At 36.5% G+C, this 27,064-nt stretch overlaps 1 protein-coding gene across 1 annotated transcript in view; it reads right to left on the reverse strand.

Moving 5' to 3' along the window:
• Positions 1 to 665: 665 nt before the first annotated feature.
• SLC41A2 (solute carrier family 41 member 2) overlaps positions 666 to 27,064 on the reverse strand; it is a 54,317-nt gene continuing 27,918 nt past the window's right edge. The window contains exons 7-11 of the mRNA XM_071728689.1: positions 26,105 to 26,252; positions 25,473 to 25,552; positions 14,850 to 14,981; positions 13,745 to 13,893; positions 666 to 2,433 (exon numbers count right to left, since the gene is read on the reverse strand). Coding sequence (XP_071584790.1) covers positions 2,248 to 2,433; positions 13,745 to 13,893; positions 14,850 to 14,981; positions 25,473 to 25,552; positions 26,105 to 26,252 — 695 coding nt within the window. The 3' untranslated portion in view covers positions 666 to 2,247. The remainder of the gene's footprint in view (positions 2,434 to 13,744; positions 13,894 to 14,849; positions 14,982 to 25,472; positions 25,553 to 26,104; positions 26,253 to 27,064) is intronic.

Genomic DNA, 27,064 nt, shown 5'->3' on the forward strand with positions numbered 1-27,064 from the left:
GATTATTCCAGTCTGTACAACATATTTCTGCTTTTCAAATGTCACTGAACTTGTCCCATGTAACATTTCTTCCCCAGTACTACAAATTAAACACTCTCCCAAGCAGATAGTACCAAAAGTTGTTGCTTATTTACTGGGAAAATATTTAACAAACTAAGGATACTGCCATGACTAAGTACTACAATGCCCTGACACAGCAGATAAGTGGAGATCACAAGTATCTCAAAAAATTTTAATTTTTAAGAACCTTGCAATTCATTCAAATGTAACCTAAAAATCCAGTAACTCTAAGGAGAAAAGTGCTTGATATGGCAGCTTAGTTGATTCAGGTGGCATTTTTATCAGAATAAAACAACCTGCATCTACATCTGTAAAAAAAAAATACTGAAAAAGAAAATCTAAAAATTAGTTACATCTATTTCATTTTAAACAATTTAGTAGTATTTCCCACAGGGCTACATATTAGAAACTATTTTAATAACATTAATAAAAACTAAGAAAAGTCAGAAAACATGAAGTTAGAAAGATTTTACCCTTCTCTGCCATAATAAAAGACATAATACATATGATTCATTCAAATAACTACATTATCCTACCTGTAAGAAAAAGCTTAAATAAAAATGTTTAAATTAGGGAGCTAAAAGTCAAGCATCAAAATCCATGTGTAGGCACTGAACCGCTGGTTTAATTTTCAGAATTGCAAACACTTTCAACTTCCACAGAGTTTAAGGTGACTGACACCTAGAGAATTTCTATTAACACTTATCCACATAACTAATTTAATTCATCTGAGTAGGTCCATCAAATTAAAAGGGAGGATTTATATGCATAAATCACATGACTAATTTTTACAGGATAACAACATATGCTGACATATGATTTTTTTTTTTTTTGTCTAATTTAAGTCTCAAAATTTAAAACTTTCAATCACAACATTTAAAATATGGATTGGTTATTTAATTAGGCATCTAGGATGTCTGCTATTGTCTTTAAAAGCACATACAGTGGGGAAGTCCCACTAGATTTTAAGAGAGCTAATTTTAGTGCATTTTTTTCAAGTGGCAACTGGAGTTCAATGTATTATTCAAAACATTGAGGTATACAAATAAGAAAAATCATTCAGAATCAGTAATTTTCTTTATTGACAGTATTACTTCCACAGTTTGAAAGCAGAAATCCTCTTAGCAGAGATTTCTGCCAGGCAGCGGATGGCATAGACAGGACTGAAATTTTATCAGTTTATGTAACTTCCTAAGTGCCTAAAAAGAAAACATCATCTTTTATACCCCAAGTTTTAATCTGGGATCAGCATCTACAATTGATTCAACGCCTCTAAATACTTAATTAAAATCAGGATACTGGCCATCACAACACTGTTAATATCAATTAGTTAAACATCTTTTCAGCTGCTAAATTAAAATACACTTTCCAACATAAAGAGTTTTAATCATTCATCCACTATTATTGATCAAGTCATTATTTGTCTTTACGATGCCCTTGCTATAATAAATCACAACAGCAAAACAATTAGTTTGCTCTTTTTTAGCACAAAGAAAAAGGGCTCAGTCCTGCAGACACTTTTCAGGTGTCTGATTTTATAAATGCTGATGGTCATATTAGTATAAGTAAAATAAAACTTGTGACAAATTTTTAGAAAATCAGCATTCAAATCATCATAACAGTTATTACTGATATCAAGGTTGTAATGGTCAGAGAGCTACAGCATTGAGATTGCAAGATAAGAGCATATTATCAACTAATCAGGTAATGCCTATGAAACTGAATTCATCTGAGGTCTACTCACCACATTTGTGGTGAAATGAAACTGTTTACCCATGTTGTTCCCAGGAGGGAAAGACACAGCAAGCCACTGGTTGGTTAGGACCTTCTTCTTCATCACCACCAAATGAGCAATTAGAAATTGTTCTGGTTTGCAATACAAGTCAGGAACTGTTTTTTTGAAAGACAAGATCTTGTCAAAATTTAAAACTTGATAAAGGATCGATCTGCCTTTCATTGCAACCATCAGATGTTTTCAACTAGCAGCAATCAACCTGTTTTCAGAGCAAAGGTCTCCTAATCCAACTCATTTTTTAAAAGAGACCGGACTAAAATCAGTAAGGCTGTTTATATCTGTGTTAGCTTGATTTACTTATGCTAAATGGAACAAGCACTTTGAGGACCTTCAAGTAGAGTGATCAGTCTTGTCAGTATTCCAGGAAAACTCATTTGCATCCACTGGAATAATTAGTCTCCAACATCACCATCTCTGTCACCTATGAGCCACAGAAAATGAAAACCTATAGCTAATAAGGCAGTTCCAAGCAGATCTCCCAGTGCAGTAAGGTAGGGGATAGAAAAACTGTCAGGATCTTTTCCTTTTTTCCAGAAGTGGTGCACCATCCAGTCAGCAATCCACAACAGAGTGAACACCTATGGAACATCAAACAACCAAAAATCTGTATTACTATCTCTTAAGTTACATTGAAAGGAAGTCAACAGTCAACATTATTGTCTCCTTAGTACTTAGCACTGTCGTATACAACTTGAAAAAAAGCCATAAATAACTCATCTGTAATTTCAGTCTAAAACTCCCCACAACCACAGACAGGGACACTTAGCCAACTTCACTGGGTTAATCACACACACACACAGGTCAAAGGAACACTGCATTGCTGATGGCTTTCTTAACCCACCCTATGCTTAACAACTCCTGAAAATAGCAAGAAAAGCAAAATCTCCAACCAAATGTGCAATGGCACCTTTCACACGAGACCATTCTGTACAGCAATAGTGTGTGTGTGGGCTTTGCAATCATTCAGAACTGACTGATGTTGCCCCAGATGAAAACACTCAACACAGGTGTGATTCTTGCTTCCACAGGTCTAAAATGAGCTGAAATGAGACATGACATGAAGAACACCAGGTCAGATTAAGAACAGATTAGTATGGAGTGTGTGAACTGAAAAAAAATGGCCTAGAAACTACTTGTATGCAGGAAATACCAACTTCTGTCCTTCTATAATAAGGCACACCTGCAATATGCATCATGAAACTGTCACTCCAGGCTGAATTTGTCCCAGAGTAAAAGATTTCATTCCCAACTGTGAATGTCTGAACATTCAAGAGGTTTGATCTCAATACCAAAGGTATGCATAGCCATTAATCCAGTTTTAGAAAAGAATCCTTTAATGTTGCACAGCTGTATGATGAGAGATTCAGGTTCAGTAGAATCATGTGGTGTGGCATGGCATGAGATGAATGGAGAAAGGACCACTAACTGAGCTTCCATTTCTTCTTGCCACTTCTTAAGAGGCTGCTTTTGATAAAATAAACACCCTATTTTATGGTCTTTTGGTTTATCAGATCTTTAGAAAGAGTAAGCTTAAGACAGTTACTACCATAATTAATTATTGAAAAGCCTGCTATGTACATTTAAAGGAATATGCAGTATCAAAAGTAAGAAAAGGTAAAACATTTCACATTTTATATAGTAAATTATCAATTATTGGTATCAAAAGCATCCTTACGAATGTATGCACTCACTGAAATATGGATAAGAGGGTTGCAAGACACTTCTCCACAATTGAAAACACAGTAAAATGAAGGGCAATCGTAATATTGTATAGAATAAATTTCTCAATTTATCTATGCTTTGCAGAAGTGCACACTAAAATACAAGCCTGAATTTATAAAAAAAAAAAAAAAAAAGAAAGGGAGGAGTATTTGCTTAATGAAAAATGCATGGCTTATTTACTTAAACAAATCTTCTGAAAAGGGAACTCTGTAGTCTAAACTAATTATGCGAGTCCTAGGTGTGCTGACTGGAATCCAAACAAATATATTTAAAACAGATGTTTTCTTTGGAAGACTATCAGATTCTTTGAGTCAGTTCCTTCTTCTAACAGAGACAAAAAGAGGCCTGTTTATAAAAGATACTGTACATTACCATCTGCTACAGGATGTGCACAGAAGACTCACCAGCACCTCACACCAACAATAGTTACACATGTTCTCTTAGAAGATGAGAGCATTAGTTTCAAGAAAAATTTATAATGCATTTTTATAGCACAACCGATTAGACATAACAGACACAACTCAGTTTAAGCGACAGTACTCACTTTTGGCTCATAGGAAACATGAGATAAAAATGTTTCATTTTTCCATATATTTTCCACCCTAAAATAAGGGACTTAGATTACTGTGAAAAAATTGGAAATACTGTGAACTTTTCCAAACTATTTCTGCTATCCAAGCTTAGGGGTGCATAACACATAATGCAAATTATAACAGACCTGGCTTCTGTGAGCAACAGGAAAAAAGTTATAGAATATTATATTAACTGATACTTATAGAAGTATTCAATGGCAGCTGGAACACAGTGCTTACAGAGTAAGTTAAGAGACTGCAGTTCACCTTTATTTTGGTACCAGAATAGTGCTGTCATCATGCCATCTACATGGCTATAAACTCACTAATATTTAAGAATGACATAGATCAGTCTTTAGAAATGGTTACTTTTTGACAGCAGTCAATGGTGCAAGATAGAAGTCAATCAATCTGACTGACAGCTTTAATGAGATTTTGCTTCCTATCAATATTAGGCAGGGACATTCAAAGTCACCAAGCAACTGTTATTTTTAAGAAAACATGCAAAAGCCCTACCTATGAGTTTGCTGAATTTTTGAAAGTAAGACATTTCTGGAATCTAAAGTGATAAGCAAAGTCACTCACAAAGATGTGACAGACATTTCAAAGAAAAAAAGAAAAAAAAAAGAACCAGAAGATATCATGAAACATGCTACTTTTGTGGCAAAACACACTTTATAGGATTTATCAGTGACCCATTCTTATTTCAGCCAAATTAGACAGAAGGCATAGCAGTACAATTATTGTGTACTTGTACTTCACTGCATTCATGCTGGGAAGAAAAAAACTTTCCTACTTCAAATTGAAAACCAGCTGGTTTTGAGGAAAAAAATAAAGGTATCAACAGTACAGAAATGCCTAGTAATAGCAGAAAAATTATCCAGTTAGTATGAAATACTGTAGAAAAGTAATAAGAAAATCTTGTAAATATAAGCAGAACTGCTCAAGAAGCAAGCTTGTATTTAAAAATTATTTAATATCCAGAGAAAGAGAACTATAAAGGGTTGGGTTTTTTTCAAAAAACAGCTAAGTAGCTGTAGAATTACAAAGCAGAGCACTAGGAATTCTCCCAGACTGAAGAAAAATAACCCCAAGGCTTAAGAAAGGTATATATAACTAAATATCAAGATACATAAAAATATCTGCTTAGGAAAAGGGAGATGTGTTCCTGTCACTTATTAAGAAAAAAAAAAAATCCCAGAGCAAGGACTGCAAAAATACAGGTAAAATTCCAGATGGCTTGATATTTTAAAAGGAAGATCATGCTAAGTTTTACTCTTCTGGAAAAAAATTACAATCAAAATTGAGGAAAATTAAAAAAAAAAAACAAAACAAAAAACCACCACACATTTTAAGTTTTAGACAGTGTTTCTTAAAAGACCAGACAGTCACATTCTCTAAAAAAGGTCAATCAAAGCAGAATACAGTAACAAAGAGGAGAGGGAGGGAGGGAGGGATGGACTGAAGGAGGAAAGAGCAAGAGTGAAGTCTTTCACAAACCTTAATGATGAAGAACCTGAAAATAAGGTGTACAAGTATACATAATATTTTGTACAACAACTGAGAGAAATAGAGTAATTCTTGATATTGAACCTTCTGATTCAAATTATGAATATCAAACTGAAAATGAAATTGAATATGAATGAAGACTGAGCCTTACTATGGAAAGCTTAACTCTTATGACTGCAAGACTTGAAACTGGAACATGGTGTACTACAAAGCAGGTTTTTTTCCTTTGTTGTTGGGCCTTAAAAATTACTTTCATTCTTTCCAGGTCTTCAGATAGAAATAACAAGTTTATCTACAAAAAAATTTGGTTTGGTCTTTTGCATGTATTAAGGATCCCTAAGAACTATCTGCATTTTCTCGTGTAATTAATTTCTCATGACTTCTGAAATGGGAATGAATGAAACTCTATTATTTAAAATAAAATAATAGATAAAAAAATAAAATAGAATAAAAATACATAGATCCCTCCAAACATACTTAATACTGTCTAAGCTTCCAACAGACTAATTGATATGTTGCAGGATGCTATAATATTTTTGCAGTTTCTTTCATCTGTTTAAAATGCAGTTTTATTTCATCAGTGAAGGCATGCCAAATTTACAGTGATAAAAAGTATAACATTCAAATGTGTAATATAAGTTTGAATCTTTCATGTTTTATTAGTTTATACATTAGTTGCTGCAATTAGTGAATTTCCACATCAGACTGGAACGAGAAAGCTTAGATTATATATTTGCATGTTTTCTCACATGGGCATTATCAAAATTCTACTGTAAGTTTAGTATGTAGATGCAAGACCTTTTAAAAGTTTATTTAGCGTGCCTTAGATAGACAGGATATCCTGCATGTTGCTAGTACTGCCAGTTCACCTTAAATAATTTCCATGTGAAGGTGCATTACAAAATAGTTTCATTCTTTTACTTCAGACAGGAAAATCAGATGTAAATAAACTGTGGTAACCTTTTTTTTTCAAATGTATTTATTGACTCAAAATACACCTATATTGTAACCATGACAAGATTTGGTAACTACTGCGTAAGAACTCTTATAAATCCATGAAATTCAAAGATAAGTTTAGGGGTCCTTAATTATGACTGAAAAATCCCAGTTAAGGATCCATAAAAAGTACTGTGTGTACTCTGTCATTCTCACCACATTTATGGTTTAGGCCTTCTAGTGGTTTTGACCCCTCATTAAATTAATTTTAAAATTATATATTACATTTCTCAGCCTTTAAAAGGCTTTTGATGTCTTCAGGAGAAATTAAGTAGTAACTGCACTCATAACAGATCTACACTAGATCTACAACTTGATTTTCCATTGTCTACGGCCAGTGAACTCTCAGAGTTGGGGTAAAAAAAATTTTCTTAAGAAATTTTTCTCCACTGTCTTCTCAGGTAGCATATATGATGTATATTGTGTCCACTCTTTCTCCCACATATGCACAGATTTCCTTCAATATCTGGCTGCAGAGAAACCATGGAACAGCAAATTCTTTCTTGGTGTTCATGTTTGAGCTAAGTGGCATTAGCTATGCTATGGTATCAACTGCCCAGACAGCACAACATAAATTTATGTAAGACTCTTAGTTTTTTTATTCCACATTATTAATTTATTTTGGGGTTTTTTTATTCCACAGATTAAATTCAAATTCCTTAAACTGTCTTCTTGATTTCCTAGCAGCTTTGCCAGCCACCCTGGTGTCACCAAGGCAGACCTAATTTCAGGCTGTTTGTCACCTGCCTGCATAAGGAGTGAAAACCAGACCATTAAGTGCTGCACTAGCTGTAGCACAACTCTCTCATGCTAAATGCATCAGCACACTGAGCTCAGCCTTCTGAAGGCAAAAATTTGATATATCCCTGCGAGTGACTTGGCCAGGTTTCTACTACAGAGAGCAACATGCCTGGAAGTGAAAGAGTGGGTGATACCCACACTTGGATCCTAATGAATCTGGCAAGTCTGCTCCTCATGCTGCAATGAAAAAGCACTAAACATGCAGAAGTGTCCAGGTCTGGACCTTAGTTTCCACATTTCCTTGAATCATGTAGTCTGTGTAGTAGTTATGTGCTCTGTATTTTGGAAGAAACCTTTCCTACTAGAAAAGTAGTATGTAAAATACATCAATATTTTCTCTATAAACACAACCTTCCTTATTTCTCTATAATGTACAGTATACCCCATGAGTTATTTTTCCACACTGAAGAGGCCCATGCCATCACTAGGACCCTCACACTAGTGAGAAATCCAAGACCTTCTTGATGTGAGCAGCAAGTCATTATGAGCACTGCTGAATTCTTCAGTTTTCTGTGCCCCAAACAGCCCTGAAGCACTGCAAAAGTTACTTCACAGCAGCAGACATCTGACCTTCATTGGATAGGAGGAACTGCATTTTGGAAATACTTATTTGCCTGGTAATAGCTCTGGGAATCTCCTATTGTTTGTTTATTCCCCGAGTCTTTAACATAACTGTGTGCTCAGATTTGGTTTGGAGGTGTGAAAATTCCTTAGAGGGCATTTTACTGGCACAGTGAGAACATTTAAGAACAGAGGCTGCCTTTGAACACTGCAAGGACTGATGGCTTGGCAGTTCCAGTGCTGCTCTCATTCTCCTGCAGGTTGACAAGACAGAGAAGGAAACTTTCCTCAGTTCATAGGCTCGTTCAGTTAAAAAATACTTATGTCTTAGTCAAATTTAAGAGGAGGACTGTTTTTGTTTCATATATTCTTTGCTGGTCAAACACCACACTGTAACTCTGTAGCACACTGGCAAGTGTGACTCAGTTTTGTAAAATTTTCAGGAAAAGAGTATTCCTCCTAAACAGAGGCCAATCAGCAAATACAAACTACATTTAAAATCAATATACTGTTTACATTAATTCAAACTGGCTTGCCCAGATACTGTATGCAGCATTATGTGAAGTACCCTACGTGCTTAAAGGGCATAAATTTTTTTTGAATTTTCCTCTGATTCTGCCATTCACAAACACAGAGCAGACTTTTCACTACAGAGCCAATTCAGCCCTTTTGAACTGCAGCCTCAAAGTTCTAATTGGAATCAGATTAATAAAAAGATTTGTGCAGTTTTACCCACCTTAATGAAAATGTAATCATGAAATCCTAGGCCCACTAAAATTAAAAGGTGTATTGGGCTGGATTTTGATAGAACTGATTTATAAATTTAATTGAAGAACATTTAAAGAATATATATTTATTTAAAGAACAGAAAGAACTGTACTATTAAAGGTAAAGAAATTAAAGTAAAACACTTCCTGGGTTTGCTTGTCTTGAAACTCAGAGCTGTTTTATTCATAGAGAATCAGAGACAACACAGATCAAAATACTGGCTACTCTTATAATTTAAAATACCTTATTCAATGATTTTTGGAAACAACTACATATCCGGTGAAAGTGAACTCTGGTTTACTACAGAGTGTATTTTTGGTCAATAACTAAATCATACTATTGTTAATGTACAAATACCATATTAATTACTTCTTTCTCATAAATACTTACATGACATGCTGGAGAGAGAATATCTAAGAACAGGTAGGGAGAAGAAAGGAAAGCAGTTGGTGGGCATGGGTGATGAGAAAAAAATAAAACAATGAGAGTATCAGAATTGGGAGACAATTAAATTAACTACCTAACTGCAACTTCAGTAACACTGTATAAAGCTTTTGATGCAAATAAATTCCATTTTATCACTTTGGGCAGAGGAATATTGGAAATTTACAGGCAATCTGAAAAAGTCTTGCTAAAATGCCAAACAGAATACATATGCATGTCACAAATTTACTGTAGAGATTATATTAAATAGTATAAACTGTCAGAGGAAGGGAGAAATATGAAAATCATAATTAAAGGTTTTGCATTAACATCTTGATTTTTTTTCTGTTTATTGTAACATACACAGAATCACAGAATCAGCCCTCAGACCTCTGAGATCATCAAGTCCAACCCTTGATCCACCACCATTGTGGTTCCCAGACCATGGCACTGAGTGCCACATCAGTCTCTTCTTAAAAACCTCCAGGGACGGAGAATCCACCCCCTCCCTGGGCAGCCCATTCCAATGCCTGATCACCCTCTCTGTAAAGAATTTATTCCTAATATGCAACCTAAACCTCCCCTGGCAGAGCTTAAGTCGATTGCCTTACTGGGAGCTGCCTGGGAGAAGAGACCGACCCCTCCCTGGCTACCCCCTCCTTTCAGGGAGTTGTAGAGAGTGATGAGGTCTCCCCTGAGCCTCCTCTTCTCCAGACTGAACAGTCCCAGCTCTCTCAGCCCTTCCTCACAGGACTTGTGCTGGATCCCTTCACAGCCTCCTTGCTCTTGTCTGAACCTGCTCCAGGACCTCAATCTCCTTCCTGAACTGAGGGGCCCAGAACTGGACACAGGACTCGAGGTGTGGCCTCACCAGCGCTGAGTACAGGGGCAGAATCCCTTCCCTGGACCTGCTGGCCACGCTGTTCCTGATACAGGCCAGGATGCCATTGGCCTTCTTGGCTACCTGGGCACACTGCTGGCTCATGTTCAGCTTTCTGTCAATCCAGACTCCCAGGTCCCTTTCTGCCTGGCTGCTCTCAGCCACTCTGTGCCCAGCCTGGAGCTCCCCATGGGGTTGTTGTGGCCAAAGTGCAGGACCCGGCACTTGGCCGTGTTGAACCTCATCCCGTTGGAATCAGCCCAACTCTCCAGTCTGTCCAGGTCCCTCTGCAGAGCCCTCCTGCCTTCCAGCTGATCCACACTCCCCCCCAGCTTAGTGTCATCTGCAAATTTGCTGATGATGGACTCACTCCCCTCATCTAAATCATCAATAAAGATATTAAACAGAACTGGGCCCAACACTGATCCCTGGGGGACACCACTGGTGAGCAGACGCCAATTGGATCAGCACCGTTCAGCACCACTCTCTGGGGGCCTCCAGCAGTTCCTAACCCAGCACAGAGTGCCCCTGTCCAAGCTGTGGGCTGACAGCTTTTTCAGGAGAATGCTGTGGGAGACGGTGTCAAAGGCCTCGCTGAAGTCCAGGTAGACCACATCCACAGCCTTCCCCTCATCCACCAGGCGGGTCACCTGATCATAAAAGGAGATCAGGTTGGTCAGACAGGACCTGACCTTCCTAAACCTGTGCTGGCTGGGTCTGATCCCCTGTCCAGTTCTGTCCAGTTTGTCATTTCCCTAATCCTTTCCCCTCCATTTAAAAAAAAACAGAGCTGGACAATCAGAGATATTAGCCAGACCTGGAAGTTAATTAAAAATCTATTTCAGTTGACTGTAAAATATGTTATTAAATAATTTACCATTTTCCAATAGTCACTTGAATTTTAAACACAGAAAATTCACTTTGTCGCTATTGTGTGTATTTTTTCTTTAATTTAGCATCAATTTTTAACATAGTGGAAAAAAATTAAATAGGTGGTATATTGCCATAAGCATTATTCAGCTTCCCTTTCTGCCCTTCAGCTCCATATAAATGATGATTTGGAAAGGGCAAAGTAGTGATATCAAAACTCCTCAAGCACAGGACTGTTACCTTTGGGAATCACTATGTTCTATTAAATTATCATCCAACACCTCAAAAATACAAGATTTAGCCTGCAAGCAGGCCTGTAATTTTTGACATCCATTTTCATATGCCTTCCATGCGAAGTGAAAAATAAATGCAAAGTCAAATATATTATAAAAAAGTCCTAGAATGCAACTCTCACTGCTCAAAACAGTGTTTTGTTGATAATTGAGATAACAATGAGTAGTTGTGAAGTTTTTCGATTTTACAGCAGAATTGGAAAAGCACTCACCAGGAGGGCAAAAAAATTAAAAGCATTCTGGAAAAATGTTATCAGTTTCTGTCAAAAGAAATGGCAGCTTGAAAATTGCTATTTACTGTATCCGGGTGCATAACACTGGATGATAACACTGAAAAAGAGACACATGAATGACTACAAGTATTTAAGTGTTTTCCTTGAGAAAGGAGAAACTTAAAAGCATACAACTGCAGAAGGGAAGTGGGTCAGAGTAGATAGGTAAATAACATATCTTCAAGATTTAATTGCTAAAGCATGAACCATCTCTCAAAATTTTAAATCTGCTCTAATTAGAGGCACGCAAAACTACAATAATCACTACAAGAAAAATGCCAGAATAATTAAAATGGGGAAAAGAATCTAATAAATATTTTCAGAAGGTGTTAAAAAACACGGGGTGTCAAATTGTAAATCTGTCAAGTCCCATGAGAAGTTATAGAGTGCAACACTGCTACTCAGTTTCAAAGTAAATACATCTCAAACTGCCTGTTATGGCTAGAGACAGAAGGTAAAGAAGAAGAAAAAAAATTTTAAAAAGGATGGGGCAAAAAAATGAAAAAAAGCTGTATGTCTGATTTCTCAGTGAAAAACCAAGAACAGCAGTTCTGGCCTTACGGGCTGCAATGGAGATGCATAACTGCAAAACTGAATACTGTAATCAGACCTTGAATTTACAAAAATCAACTTTATGCATGTATACACGTGAATGCCAAGTCTGAACTGCAGTGTGATCTGCAAGTCCTGCTGTAGTGCCTTAGCCTGGTTTTCAGCTGAACTTCTCTCATTTTATCCTATCCCTGAGGAAAAGTATTGTATCCCTAAACATATCACGATTGCAGTTCTGTGAGATGGAAGGCTCTATGGATATCATATAGATGGATGAATTCAGGTTGATTCCCAAGTGAAATCTGTGAAGACTGTTAGGCTGAAATCACACTGCAGTCTTAACTTCAGCAGAGGCATTAACAGGGACTCTCTTCCCAACGTGTTTTTTCTAAGCTTATAAGAACCTGGGATCACGAAGGGAGCTGAGACATAGAAAAACTTGACTGAAATGGGTCAAAGGATTCAGAAGTCAGTAGAAAGGACAGTCAGATGGATAGAACAGGGTGAAGAAATAGCATAATTTCCTCGGGAAAACACATTAAAAAAGTGATAAGTTCACAAACTAGGAATAATAAGCAAGACAAAAATGAAAAGTAACTTGTAACTTTTAACATGACATTCTCACTTGCAAAGGTTGGAAAGTTACCAGTATGTTCTACTAAGAAGTAGAGGATTTTCATGCAAAATTAAAATATTAAGAGTTTTCAATTCTTATCTTCATCAAAAGAGCAGTGTGAAAAATACAAAAAGACAATTCAGAACAAGACAAATTATGATTTTATTAAGTATTGACTGATGATAATGTTGCTTGTATTTTAAAACTAAATAAGTCACATTTCTAGAAGCAGTATGTATATTTAACTTATGGATATTTCAACTGTATTTTTAGTGTGCAAGATGCACAGTCAATTTCTGTTTTTAAGGTACAATGAAACATTATAGTTTCAGCCAAGTTTTAGCTAAAAATTGGCTGTGGATTTAATCAAAACATTTAATTTTGTATTACTCATTTCTTCAAGTGAAATTGTTTCACCTTAAGATACTGCTATTTGAAAAGGCATCTTTCAAGAACTGCTCTTGCTGGGAGTGAATAGGCCACTAGGTAAAACCAGCCAAAGTAATATAACAGTGTTTGTCAGTCGATACAATCACAAGGTTTTTTTGTCCAGTGACTGCTGGACAAAAGTGACTAATTTCAACTTAAGTAAATATTAAAAACGCACCAAGCAAGCCATAACATCCTCATCTACTGCATTTCTTACAATGCCAACTACAACTCTGAACCATTTTAGGAGATTTCCTTGAGAGATTTCTTTGATGTATGAATTATTCATAAATGCTACTTTTCCTTCTCTCCATCTCCCCTCTGGTTGATTAAAATAATGGGACTTTTAGATGCAATGGTTCCAAGAAGCACGTGAAAGAGAAAAATGCATGATGCATGACTTGGAAATAAAGCAGTCGAGTGTCCTCCAAAAACCACTCACAATACAGATGCACCTGTGTAAACCATGTACTTGTGGAGATAATTACTTCAAAACTGTGCTGAAAAACCTGTATTAACCCATACCTTCTTGTACTATTCCTGAGACTTCAGATATCAGATCAAAGATGATTTTCTTCAAGACATTGATTTAACACAAGCATTTTCAGGCTGTACTTGTTCTTACCTGTAGCAGAGCTGCAAACAAATACACTGCTATGAAGATAGGAGTTAAGGAAGTGTGGCCACTCTTCATTAAGTGGATAGTGTACAAGAAAATCAGGTGTCCAGGAATCACCAAAAGAAGCAGAACTTGGGCCGATTTGTTATTTACTCCTACAATTAAAAAATCCAAAATTCAATCAAGCTGTACAGAGACTATGTCAGATTTTTATTAATTTTAATATAAAAAGCAGTTTTGGAATTCCACAGCATGAACCCCCGAGGAACAGCAGTCATTATTTACTGCTGAAATACACCTTAAGGATTTTCACAGGAGCAAAAAAAAGCAACCCTAGTGTCTGCCAGAAAGGTTAAGTAGGGTGCAAACTGTCTGCTTTCATTCTGTGCTCATGTAATACCACCTGCTTTTTTGGAACTGCAGTGATCTAGAGCCTTCCTAGGAAAGAGGATGTTTTGGACACCATAGTAAAGGCATTTTCAAAAGTACATTATACTTCTAAAAAGTAATCCCACATATACCATTTTCTGATCTGTTCCAATTAATTTCATAAATATAAAAGTGTAATGCATGCTGTTGACACATCACATTTCACCACAGATACTATGTTATTAGAAAAGGGGGTAATGCAGGGAAGGAATAAGCTGTGAAGCAAGAATGTTGAAAGAAAACAGCAAATGGGAAATGGAAAGCAGGAATTTGGCTTAGTAATAATGTTAGATACAAAGTTTGGTCCTAGCAGGAGATTGGTTTGAACTTCTGATGCTAAATAACAAAGGTTAGGAGCAGGCAAACAAGCTAAGGAAAGATGAAAACTGAAATATTTCTGAGTGGCTATCATAGTGTCCTGCCTTGTCAATCCCTTTGATGCTTCCCAGGGTTACCCTTTTCTGTTCCTCTCTCTCTCTCTCTCTCTTTCTGTGTTGCCTCCTACAGTTCCTTGTGATTCTCACAGGCAAACAGCTGCAGGGAACTGCCAAGCCTGTGCTAACTTGGAATTACATACAACAGCTTCAGTTTGTTGACATTTCTCACTGGTGGTACAGTCTGGCACACACAGGAAAAAAGAGGAAACATGAGGCAGTAGTTTTAACAATGAACTGATACATACCTGTACCGTAATAGGTTCTGCATGGATAATAGCAGCCCTTGGCTTCTTCTGGCAGCTCTCCAGGAACACTGTGCAAATGGAGGTAGGTAGAAATTCTGCTAGCTTGAATAGCTACTAGATTACCACCAATACCTGAAATACAAAAGGGAACAAATGGTAGATTTTTAACTTTTTTTTCCCCCTCTACTAGGCAAGAGTTTTGCAAATTTACCAGCTTCCTCAATGTTTAGCAACAGTCCCTTACATATAAAAGTCAAAGAGAAACATATTTAGAATGTATATTTGTTATAGCCAGGCTAACCCCAATGCTAAAATAAGTCAAAAAACTTGGGCTACAAATTGCTGTATCACTCGACATTTGAAATATCCAAATTGGAAATTTATATTTTGAGATAATTTTTACTTCAAGGTAAGTGAAGAGTTTCCCCAAAAAGGTTTGATTTGATGCTTTTTCATACTTGAAGCTCCCTTTTATTGCTCCCTACTACAATATTTTATTGTACTCTACAGTTTTCTCCTTGCTTATCAAGCATGTTTGGGTTTTTTTCCCCATGTGCTTTATATAGCAATGTGTTGCTCTGGGAAGATATAATTAGGCAGAAGTAATGCAGATCTTGCCCCTACTGCAGAAGGGGAAAGTCCTTGTTTATTGTAGTTTATAGAATGATAGAATGGTTTGGTTTGGAAGGGATCTTAAAGCTCATCTAGTTCCAACCCCCCTGCCATGGACAGGAACACTTCCCACAAGACCAGGTTGCTCCAAGCCCCATCCAACCTGGCCTTGAACACTTCCAGGGAGGGAGCAGTTGAATGGATTTGTTGATCTGATGCGTGGGGCTTTGGCTGCAGAACAAATGTCTGCGGTCACTAGAAGACAGTATTTGCCCAGTTCCTTTGAAGACTATTGGTGTGGTTAGGACAAACATCTAGTCCTGAGAACTCAAAGATTTCCTGTCTCATTACTGCTTAAAGACAATTAATGGCAGACCTAACAAGGGACTGGGACTTCTAAGCAAAAGGCTTCAAATAAAAATCAGGAAACAGGGTAGAAAAAAACCCATGGAACTGGCAGAAAGGACTGTTTATGAAAATTACCTGCATTTCCCAGGCAGGAGATAAAGGGAGAAAACATGAACTACCCAAAGGCAGAGTCAGTCTTTGCAGAGAAGATTAAAATAACAACAGATTTTTCAGAGAAATGACAGAATCAGAATAATGGATTTACAGAAAATACAAAAGGGGTTTAAACAGATTAAAACCAATCTAAGTAGAAGCCAAAGTCCATCTTTTCACTAAGAGCAATAATTTTAGGATGTCTGGCAAATAAGAATAAGGTATGTAAGGGAAGGCAGAAATAAAATTAAGGATCAATGCATTATATTTAGATGGGGATCAGATAATTTGTGTGTGACTGAATTATGAAAGAGCTGTTATGTAAAACTGCTTCTTAATAAAGCTACAAAGCTGAGGATGGTGCCATATGACTAGAAAATAAGAAAGGGTTTCTGCTTAAAAAAGAGGGGATAAAAGCAACCTGGGTAATTACAAGCAGGCTGACAACTACAATAACTGACACAGTATTACAAGAAAAAATTACCAAACTCTCACTATCTATATCTATTATAGCACTACAAGAAGAAATAAAAGAATTAAATAGGACTGTTTTTCAAGGTATGCTTTGAGGCTTGTAGCAATGCCACCATAAACTAGTTGGCACAAAGCCCCCCAGATTTCAAGTATCTTCTAGGACATATGCAATTTCCTCTTGTGACTGATAATTATCTGCTTCAACAGACTCAGACAATCAGAAATATGACAGATAATCTGGACCTCTTTCCCTAATTAATAACAACAGAAACTAAGTGAGAGAAAAGAATTAAGGGAAATGGAACAGAGACATGGACAAGTCTATGAGAGAATGTATGAGACTGACTGCCAGTCCTTTGATGGGTAGCTTTTAATGAAAAATTTTTTGTTTAGAGAAAGTATGCCCCCAGCCCTATTGTGCACATAAATAAAAAGAAAAATACTGAAAAGTATTAAATGGGACTGTAAAACAAACTGGACAGCCGTGGGGCACTGGTAAAAGGAGGTTATATCTGTTCTGCAAAGGAAGCTGACAAGCTAACCAAAACAGGCAGTGTGAAATGTGATTTCAAGAGGTGTAACAGTCTCTTTTCTATTTTAATTATAGCAAAGTCGAATATACACACTATGTTTTAGTTAACTAGAGGTGCAATATTCATACGTTAAGCAAAACTATTTTAAATTTCATTGGTCGGAGTCTCAATAACCTACTATCAGTGGTATATTTTTAACTCACAGAAAACAGGCAAGTGTACGAAGTGTGAAAAGCTTCTATAATCCACACAACCCACCCAGTCTCAACCTGCCAACTATGTGTGATGATGGATAGTAGCAGTCACACTGCCTTTTAGTTCTGCCATTCACCTACCAATGCCTCCTCCTAATTATTTTTGAACCTTTGGACTAATTCCAACCACATACAACACATGGATAGGGACACAAACTACCTCCAAGTATGGTTAAACAAGCTAACAAAAAGGAAAGAGTGGCTAGGAAAATAAAGAGGAAGATTCAAACCCCTGCTCTCAGTGATACAAAGGTAGTAATATAAACTGTATAGCTAAGACCATAAGCATGCCAGCTGCCAGTCAGCACTTAGCAGGATGCCTTGTACCCACCCAGTAGTTCAGTGACACAGAAGAGGAATGATGATGTGAACTGAAGAGAGAGAATACAGAGAATGTGGTAAGCAGCAGGTATTAGAGGGAAATGAGGCCACAGGGAATACTGGGGGCTGAAAGGGCCATCTAGAGCTCTAAAAACTTGGGATACAAGTCAGCATGGAATCAGGTTTCATCATTCTGCTGGTCGTAGAATGACTTGTATAAAGCTGTGCTTGCACTGAATCAATCACTTCAGTATGTACAGAGATGCTCCATTTGTTTTGTAACAGCAGTTACTATGCATGTGAAATTTTATCAGCAGTATCACATTAATCAGCTCCCTGCAAGAAGCAGAAAACAGATAAAACCAAGTAGGTTGACAAAATGTCAATATAGAAAACTGTTAGCTTCTCAGCACCTTCTCAACACGTAAAATGGTAGCATGCTCAGTAGCTGGCAATACTATGAAAAATTCTGTAGACATATATGAGGGCTGTTTCCATGAATATTTAAGTCAGAATGGTTCTTCTTTTTCCTGGAAAACAGTACTGCAGTCGTCATAGCAAATACTTTATAATAAAGACTAACTTTGTTAACTTCCTTTCATTCTCATGAGAACTACAACACAGAGGAAAACAATTTCTTTCAAAAGGAAAATCGTGCAACTGCTTCTGCATTCCACTCAGAACAGCAGATGTGTTTAACTTCAATATGAGAGTGCTACTTTGTCAATAAGCAGAAGAGACATTGCTAAAGTGGGAAGGATGTCATGCTGACTTACAATATTAACAGAAAATTGAAAACCTCATAATTTTATTGAGCCAGTGAATGGCTGAGCAAGAATAAATAGTTCTTCTGAAAATTGTTAGCACAGTTCTTCTTTGCCTAACAAGCACAGAAAATTATATTCAAAGTAGAGCCAAATGTATTTTCAAATAGGCCTATGGGCATGATTGTGTTAATTATTATCTGGGAAAAAAAATTTCAGTAATAGAAGTAACCATGCTAAATCCACATTAAAGTACTTTACGTCCATGCATCTTAAAGAATACTTCAAAGCAAATCTGTGTCTCATAACCCACAGTAGGTAAAAAAAAGAGAAGTTAAGGGAAGCTGGGTGGGTTTTGCTGATGCAGACTAGCCTGAGACCATCCAATGCTCTGGCTAACACACCAGGCTGCTTTTTCACTCAGATCTTATATGTTTTGATAAACAGAGTAAGATTTTCCAGGGAAAACTGGGAGGAGTGGCTGATAAACAAGAAGGTTGTACTGTGATTCAGAGGGTACTGAATGGGCTGGAGAACTGAGTCAAGAGGAATCTCCTGAAGTTCAGCAAGAGAGGACTCAAAGACCTGAATCTAGGTAGGAATAACCCTATGCACCCATACAAGGTGGGAGTTGACCATTTGGAAAAGCAGCTCTGCAGAGAAGGGCCCAGGGGTCTTGGAGAACAAGAAGTTGACCATGACCATGCAATCCACCTTCATGGAAAACAAGTCCAGCAGCATCCTGGGCTACATTAGGAAAACATCACCAGAAGGCCAAGAGAGGTAATGCTCCCTCTGTACTCCATGCTGGTGAAGCCACATCTGGAGTATCAAGTCCATTTCTGAGTTCCGTGGTTCCAAAGATGGACTTACTGGATTGAGTCCAAAATAGGGTCACATGGACTCTACCATCCTTTATATGAGAAAAAGCTGTGTGCTTTCATCTCTCCAGGCTGAACAGTCAGAGCACACAGCTCTAAGACAAACACCCTTGTTTATAAGATCACTTCCTGCAGATCACCATCTCATTCTTCCTTTTTTCTGATTTGTAAATATATATAAATGAAGAAAGGTTCCTACAGAAAACTGCCTCCAATGAAAGCACTGAGGCCACAAGATATATTCAGCTTTAATGACCTGTGCCTTAACTATTCACAGGACCATAAAGAACAGTTGCATGATGGGGCACACAAACAATTGTACAGGAATGGTACCACCTTATGCATATCAGTTCATCAAGAGCAAAGATTTTCAGCAATCCACTTCTTTGGAGAGAGAATAACCAGTGCCAGAATACCATGTTGTTCCCAAGCATCCACAACATAGCTTGTGCAATGGGACAAAAATCAATTAATATCCACATAAGGGAAAAATTAGGCCAACACAATTCCCAAATTGATTTTCTTGTAAATCTACCAAGAGAAGGAAGAGATGAACATTCTCCCTTTTGTGCACTGCTACGTACAACCCAGAGTCCAAAATGGTGAGTTGTGTCAATTTGGTTTTCTGGACAACTTGCTCTTTGATGTCATTTGTATGACAAAAATGAAATTATAAGGAAGCAAAAGAATCTTAGTTACAATATTGACCAAGAACTCTAATTTTTTTAATTTCATGAAATTTAAGATCAATTTTTGCCTTGACCTCTTTATCACTAACTTCAAGCAATCATGTTTTACACAACTGAAATACTTAGAATAGAAGCCTAGCGAAATGAGGTTCTTTTCAATGTTTTTTTTAATCCATATTTATTCTGTCTTCCTCTGCACTTTGATGCATTTCTTTTAATACTTAAAAATGTTTAGGGGAAAACAGTTCAAAATTATTAGCTTTTCCTCTAGGGATGTTTTTTGAGACAACATTATATATGCAAATGATTACACTTTAAAATGGAGTAGTTTATGTTTTGTTAGAAATTATTTCTTTCTTATGCCTAATTAAATGTTGTTCCCTGATTGTAAAAAAAAAAGAAAATATCCTAGAAATAATCTTAACGTGAAAACTAATAATTACTGAAATCTCTTATTGCTTAGAATATGCAGATTTACATGTACAGGCTAGCAACTAAAATGCAGTAAAACTATTAGCCAGTAACACATTTGAATTAAATATCCAGAACCAAAATAATTCTCCCATTTCATGTGAAAATAAAGACTAAATTATAAAGTTCTTGTACAGCATAAGTGCCTTTTGAGACTATTACATTCTTCCCAAGTCAGGATGCAGAAAAATTAATTTGCTAGCCAGCCAAATTGCTCTACTACCATATAGGCACACTAATTCTTTCCCTTGTCTTTTACAGTGGCAATTTAAGAGGCTCAACTATCTGAAATAGGTTATCTTCTAATCAAAGGACTTCTCTGTTTTGTGAAAGCTGAGAGTACAAGTAGGCTATAAGAGATTAAAATACGCAAAGTTATTAAAAATGCCTATTTTTTTGAGGAGGAATCATTTCTGGTTTTTTTCATTCCATATCCTCCAAAGCACCCAATTTACAGTAAGAGCTCTGAAAAAAATGGAAGTTTGTAATTCGATTTGTCCTACTAATAGATAAAAAAGGTAAGAGTTTGGGAAATATACTACATAAGCTTAACTTTCATCTCCCAGACAACAGACATTCAGTAATTTTTGTGTTAGATTTTTTCATATGGGTTTCTCATATTCCTTATTCTATATTACTCCCTCCAGATATCAAATAATCTTACAGTATGTACGGCCAAAGAGTAAGAAATACTTTAAACCATTTAATGTTACCCTTGAAGAGCACTGTTTCTAGCCATCTGTAAAGGCAAATTTCTCTATATAAAGCCTGCAAAGTGTTCCTGATTTTCAAATGTCTTCAGAACTAATTTGCAGAACCTCCATTCTACAAAATGCATTAAAACAGGGCAAAGTCTACCTATGTGTTACTGTGCAGTAACTCCTGAAATGCAAACACTTGGAGGATCTCAAACATTGTTTTGGTTAAGCATACAATTAAATGAAGAGAAAAGGGGCTCTATCTGGTAAGTGCACCTTAGTTCATTTCAGAGGCATATTCAGAAGCATGTAATTTTTTAAGGCATTATCTTTTTGCTGCACAGAAGGAACACGGTTACTTGCAAATTGCAATTCTTGAGCCAAATTCAACATGCTCTGATGCTGTAAGAGGATTTACAAATTTTATCCATCTCATCCATTAGAAAACAAAGATCAGCTTGAGTATCTAGGCTGATGCACAGCTACACTTAGTTGTTTTATTCAGAAATTCAGTACCTCAAACACAAGCATTTTAATCTCAAGTAGTTTGCAAGAACCACAGTTGCTGAAACCACAGAACTATTGATTTATTTTTAGAAAAGTTACAATTTAAGCCAACCAAGCATAAAGTAAAAAATTATTCATCTCAAGAAATGTTTTTAATAGGAGAAAAATGGCAAAGCAGTTGTGAAATACTTCTAGCTACTAGAAGTAAAGCTGACTATAAATGCCTACCTGCTTAAGAGCCATTTTAATATTCATTGCAAATACTTGCAGTTATTGTTAATAGGGGCAGGAACCTTTGAGGTTGCTCAGACTCCAGACCAATATTACTTAAACCAAAAGATTTATGGCTCCACATTGTAACATATGTGCTGAAAGTAATTTGTCTCACATCTAAGGACATGCAAACCAACTAGACAGGACCAGGTTTAAAGCTACCTAATAGTGGAAGCCTAACTTCCAACAATTTTGCAGTGTATACAGTTCAGGATTTTGAGATATGAGGTACTGGGAAAAAAAAACCCAACCAAACAAAAAAACTCCAACCAAACAAAAAAACAGTGACAGCTTGAAAACCTGGACAATTTTAAACTGTCCTCAAATTCTGTCTGGACACGATCCCAATGGGCCCCAGCGTTTCTTCCAGGTTTCCCTGGTTTCCTTCAGGTTTTGTGTCATAGGAGCAACAAACTTTAAGGTAAGAAAAAGGAAAAGGCATCTGAAAAGCATATTGAGGGAAAACCCTGAGACCCTTTTGCTACCTGGGCTTACAATGAGAATCCCAAGGCCAGGAAAGCACTGGCAGAGAAAGCTGTCTGCACTGGTAATATTTAAAAAGCCATCTGTTAAGTGGTCTAGCACACCTTTTATGTCAGTAAATGAGTGTCAACAGATATGCTTTTTTACCTGAAAGATTTCCTAAATTCCACTTTACTGCACTACACTGACCAGCAATATCAAAAGGTGCCAGTAGAATTATGAAACCCAGGAGAGGCTGATCTAACAGCAATCAGAAAAAAAGTCACCTATCTACAATTTCCTTTTCCGGGAGGTGTCCCATAAAACAGACTCGCTCTGCATCCTCTACACACAACACATTTTCTCTGAATTTTCCAATAGAAACACCTCCATCCTTAGAATTCTGAGGGGGCTAGCACATGCATATGCAGCACTTGCACAGTACTCTCCCCTTCTATGGAGGAAGGAAAACCAGGAAACTCCTTTGTGCTTTGTTCTTGTCCAGTGGCACTGCCAAGACATTACTGCTATTGGCAGTGACAAGCCATTGGCCTTAGGCTAACTTTACCTTATGCTGGCTCTGCAATACTCCAGTCTCGGCCTATTAAGCTACTTGTGAGCTTGTTAAAAGCTCCAAAATGAAGATTGGCTTGAGGTTTCTCTTCTTAAAATGTAGAGTTTAAGTCTGGGATAATAGCAAAGTTTCTGAAAATACAGGCACAACTTGCTGATGGTCCCTAGCTAGTCAATAAAGAAGTTTAAGCTTTCAGAGCTGGCGAAAGACTGCTTTACACACAACAAGAAAAGAAGGAGCTAAGAATGAAAAAAAACAACCAACAACAACAGACTAAGACATGAGATGTGGCTTGTAAAGTAACTCTCAGGCATTGTGGAGTCCAAGAGGAAGATACTGGTGTTGGTCAAAGGTTGGACTGGATAATCTGGGAGGTCTCTTCTAACCTAAACCATCACCATTCTGTGATTCTGTGATGACAAAAGCTAAGAACAGTCTAGAAATATAAATCTTCTTATGAAAAAGCAACATTTCGAATGTGAGTGGTACAATCATCACAGGAATCATCACAATGGGATCCTACTGTGAGACTGTCACAGCTACAAGCATGAGTTTTGCTGTCCCTACCTTCTTGGAGGATTCTCTCCCTGCCTGCTCCAATGGCCCCAGTAAACTCTTCAATAGCAAAATGAGCTTTCCCTGTCTTCTACACACTTAATTCTCCAATGATCTTTTGACCTTTTAGCTAATCCCCCAGGGTATACACAGCTTTTGTCTAGACCTTCTTCTCTCAAGATTTTTCTAAAGAATGTATACATTTTGTCTTAATTTTTTTATAAACTTATGAAAGAAAATGAAAGAAATGAAACCAAAAACAAAGTGGTTTGTTTACCTTTTTCTCTAGAGGCATGTTTATAGTAAGCTGTCACGCTTAGCAATTAGAATTATTAAGTCAAATCATTAGCTAAAAATGTTAAAAAAGGAAAATGCAAACTTGCAGTCAATCCAAGTAACACCAGTGACAACACAGAGATGCTTCATACTGAAAGTAAGAAGAAAGGAAATCTTGGACCTTACCGGGAAAGAATAACAGGAAATATGCTCTAGATGACAGAAATACTCAGTTCCTTTTGTCTACTCCGTTCATTAAAATGGTGATATCACAAACTGATATGTATTAGTGCTGGAGGGTAAGTTAAATTTAGTGCATCCTTAGAGGGCTAGATGAGCAATACATAAATTACTAGTGATTATTTTTGCAAATTGATTATCTCGGAGGTCAGAGAATACCAGAGGGCTGTAATGGGAAAACCAGAAAATATATCTTTAAAAAGGGCCCAAAAGGATGATCTGGGGAACCTGTGAAATTTGTATTCTTACCTAAGTGTTAGAACACATTATTAAAAAGATAATTTATAATCATCTAGAAGATATGAAAGCTGTAAAATGAGCTAACATGAATTTGCCAAGAACATGCTTTTGTCAGAAGAATATGATTTCCTCTTCTTACTGAACAGCTTGCCTAATGGTTGCAGCAACAGATAAACTAATCCTCAACTGTAGCAAAGCTTATAAAAATGTTTTGGTGCTATCCCATGCTATGTTTCCATTAGCAACCTCTGGAAAAGTAATTATATCAAGGCAATGTGGTTCAAAACTAAAACTCATTGTCTATATTACCTTTTTATTATCAAGGTGGAAAAAAAGTGGTCATAATTAATTTTACTGATAGCTTAGGAAACAGAAAAGAATATACCCATACGGAATTTGCAAAGGGCAAGTCAAGATGAAAGCATTTTGTAAGCCAAAAATTTGAAGTTAGAATAATCTTCATAATTGGAGAAACAGTTTAAAAAGCAACAATACACAAAATTCAAAATAATGTAAGAAATAAAGTGGAGAAACACAGAAAGGGAAAAGAACAGCTAGGTAGCAATACAGTGGGAACAGATCTGGTGATTATAATTATTGTAAACTAAATATGTATCAACACTGTGATACTGTAGGAAAAGAAAACATTTTCATAGTGCATAAGTCTAATTAGATATTAATTACCTATAAATTTACCTTGTTGTTATTATTAGCAGATAGAACACATAAGCACCAAATTTTCACAAGTACATTCTAACACACCTGAAAAAGTACATGCCAAGCATGGGAAACACAACACATTTTTCCTAGAAATCTCTTTACTTGCTGTAGCATTCCTGTTGGTTCTTGTATCTATATAATGACACGTAAACAGTAAATTACTGTTCTGAAAATTTGTCCTTGGATGTTTGTAAGAAAATAATTTGAAATAAAATTTAATCTACATTTTCCTCAGCCCTACTTTTTTGATATAGTATTTGATAATTTGTTTACTATGCTGATACAATATTTACACTTGCAGTTTCTTAATGTATACTTTATGTTGCTAATTCTCATATTCCTAATACTTTATAAAATATATATTCCTAATACTAATAAAATGTGTTTTAATGATTGCAGTAAATAAGATCAGAAAACACTCCTCAGGTGTTCAATTAAGCAAAACTGGCATCAAAATCAAAACTTGAAATTAATATACCAGATACTAATTAGCATAAATGAAATGTACTCTAACAGACTCCTCAAACCACTGTGTAACACTTGATATATTCAGGAGTACACAATTCTGTCAGTCTTACCGTTAATTACTGGGGTATAAACAACTATTCCAACTAAGTTAGGATCAGATACAGTTGTGTCCAGAATAAGGCCACCAATACTGAAAATCAAAGTACAATATTTAGAAGACGACAAGCAGTTACATTAATTAGTACTTCAAAATTTAGTAATCTGTCTTAGAACATCTTTAAGACACAAGTTTTTTCTCAATTCATCTTTCCCCCCACCTCCACTCCCTCGATCTCACTGCTGACAAACATCACTATAGTTATTTATATATTAAAATTGACTTATTGTATTAAAAACCATAGAATTCAAGCGAATCACTCCACTTCTGGGAGTCATGGTTTTCATTTGACTAAATAATCTCTTAGGTCTGTGTGCAGTCTTGACTGGAGGAGATGAGTAGCTCATTATTTCCTTAATGCTTTGATACAGCATCTTCAGTTTGGTCACTGCCAGAGGCTGCGACAGCCTTGCCCACACATTCCCACCTGTGACTTAACCTTGCAACTTCCCCTTTTTTTGGGGACTATTAAAGCTTATTCACACTGAACATTCTAGAAGCTCCTTAAATGTACAATCAAGACTTAAATAAGATATCCAGAGACACAGGATGACTGTCAAGAGGAAGCAAGATAAATAGACTTACCTGCTTATAACCATAGCAGTTATAACAGGCTCCCATCCTGAATGGAGAACAGTTCTGGTAGCTGGGTGTTTGGCAGCTATGACAATCCCCATGGGAGTCAGAGCCAAGAAAAAGGCACCAACCAAAGGAGATACATAGTAATATTTCTCTAAAATAAAAATACAGAAGAACAAAACAAAACTGTTTTACTTTCAAGACATGCCTGTGGGTTTTTTCCCAATTTAAAATTCTAAAACGTACGATAATCTACATCATGCAACTGAGGAATTTTAATAATCTTTATTAATCTTTATTAATTTTTCAACTATTGCACTAAATAAAATGGTTAACATCTGCTGTTAGTCTCCCATCTCCTTTCAGACAAAACTATCTGTGCAAAGCAGGAATTTTGAGGGCAATTTTTATGTGATTCTTTATGGTAGAAATGCAAGACTGATCTGCAATATAAAATACTATTTTGTAACACATCTACTTAAAAAAAGAAATATAATATATTGAAAATGCATTTTGTTTACACACAAATTCATAACATATGTATGCCCCCTTGTTTCCAAAGCACAGCTATTATGGTAGTCTTCCCAGAAACAGCATAACTGAAATGATGCAAGCACAGTGTGTAATATTGAGACATATCAGTAGGTATCAGTAGCTCAGTTGTTTTATAAACAGTGTGAGTCTGAAAACACACAGCCACAATTATGCTGCTTGCACCTATCCATCAGAATTGCATCATATTTCATGGGAACACAACTGCAAACATCAGCAAGTACCATCATAAAGCTGAGCTACTAAAGCAAATGGCTGCTTCCACAGAAATAACTTTTTTTTGTTTTTTCCAGATGACTTGTTTTTATAAGCCCATCCACAGGAACTATTACAGTGATCCAAGACTTCCTAAAGTGAGGTAAATAATGGAAAATTTATCCTGATGGCAAGTATATATATATACACACACCTTTC

This window comes from Heliangelus exortis, chromosome 1, assembly GCF_036169615.1.
Source record: "Heliangelus exortis chromosome 1, bHelExo1.hap1, whole genome shotgun sequence".
NCBI lineage: Eukaryota > Metazoa > Chordata > Aves > Apodiformes > Trochilidae > Heliangelus > Heliangelus exortis.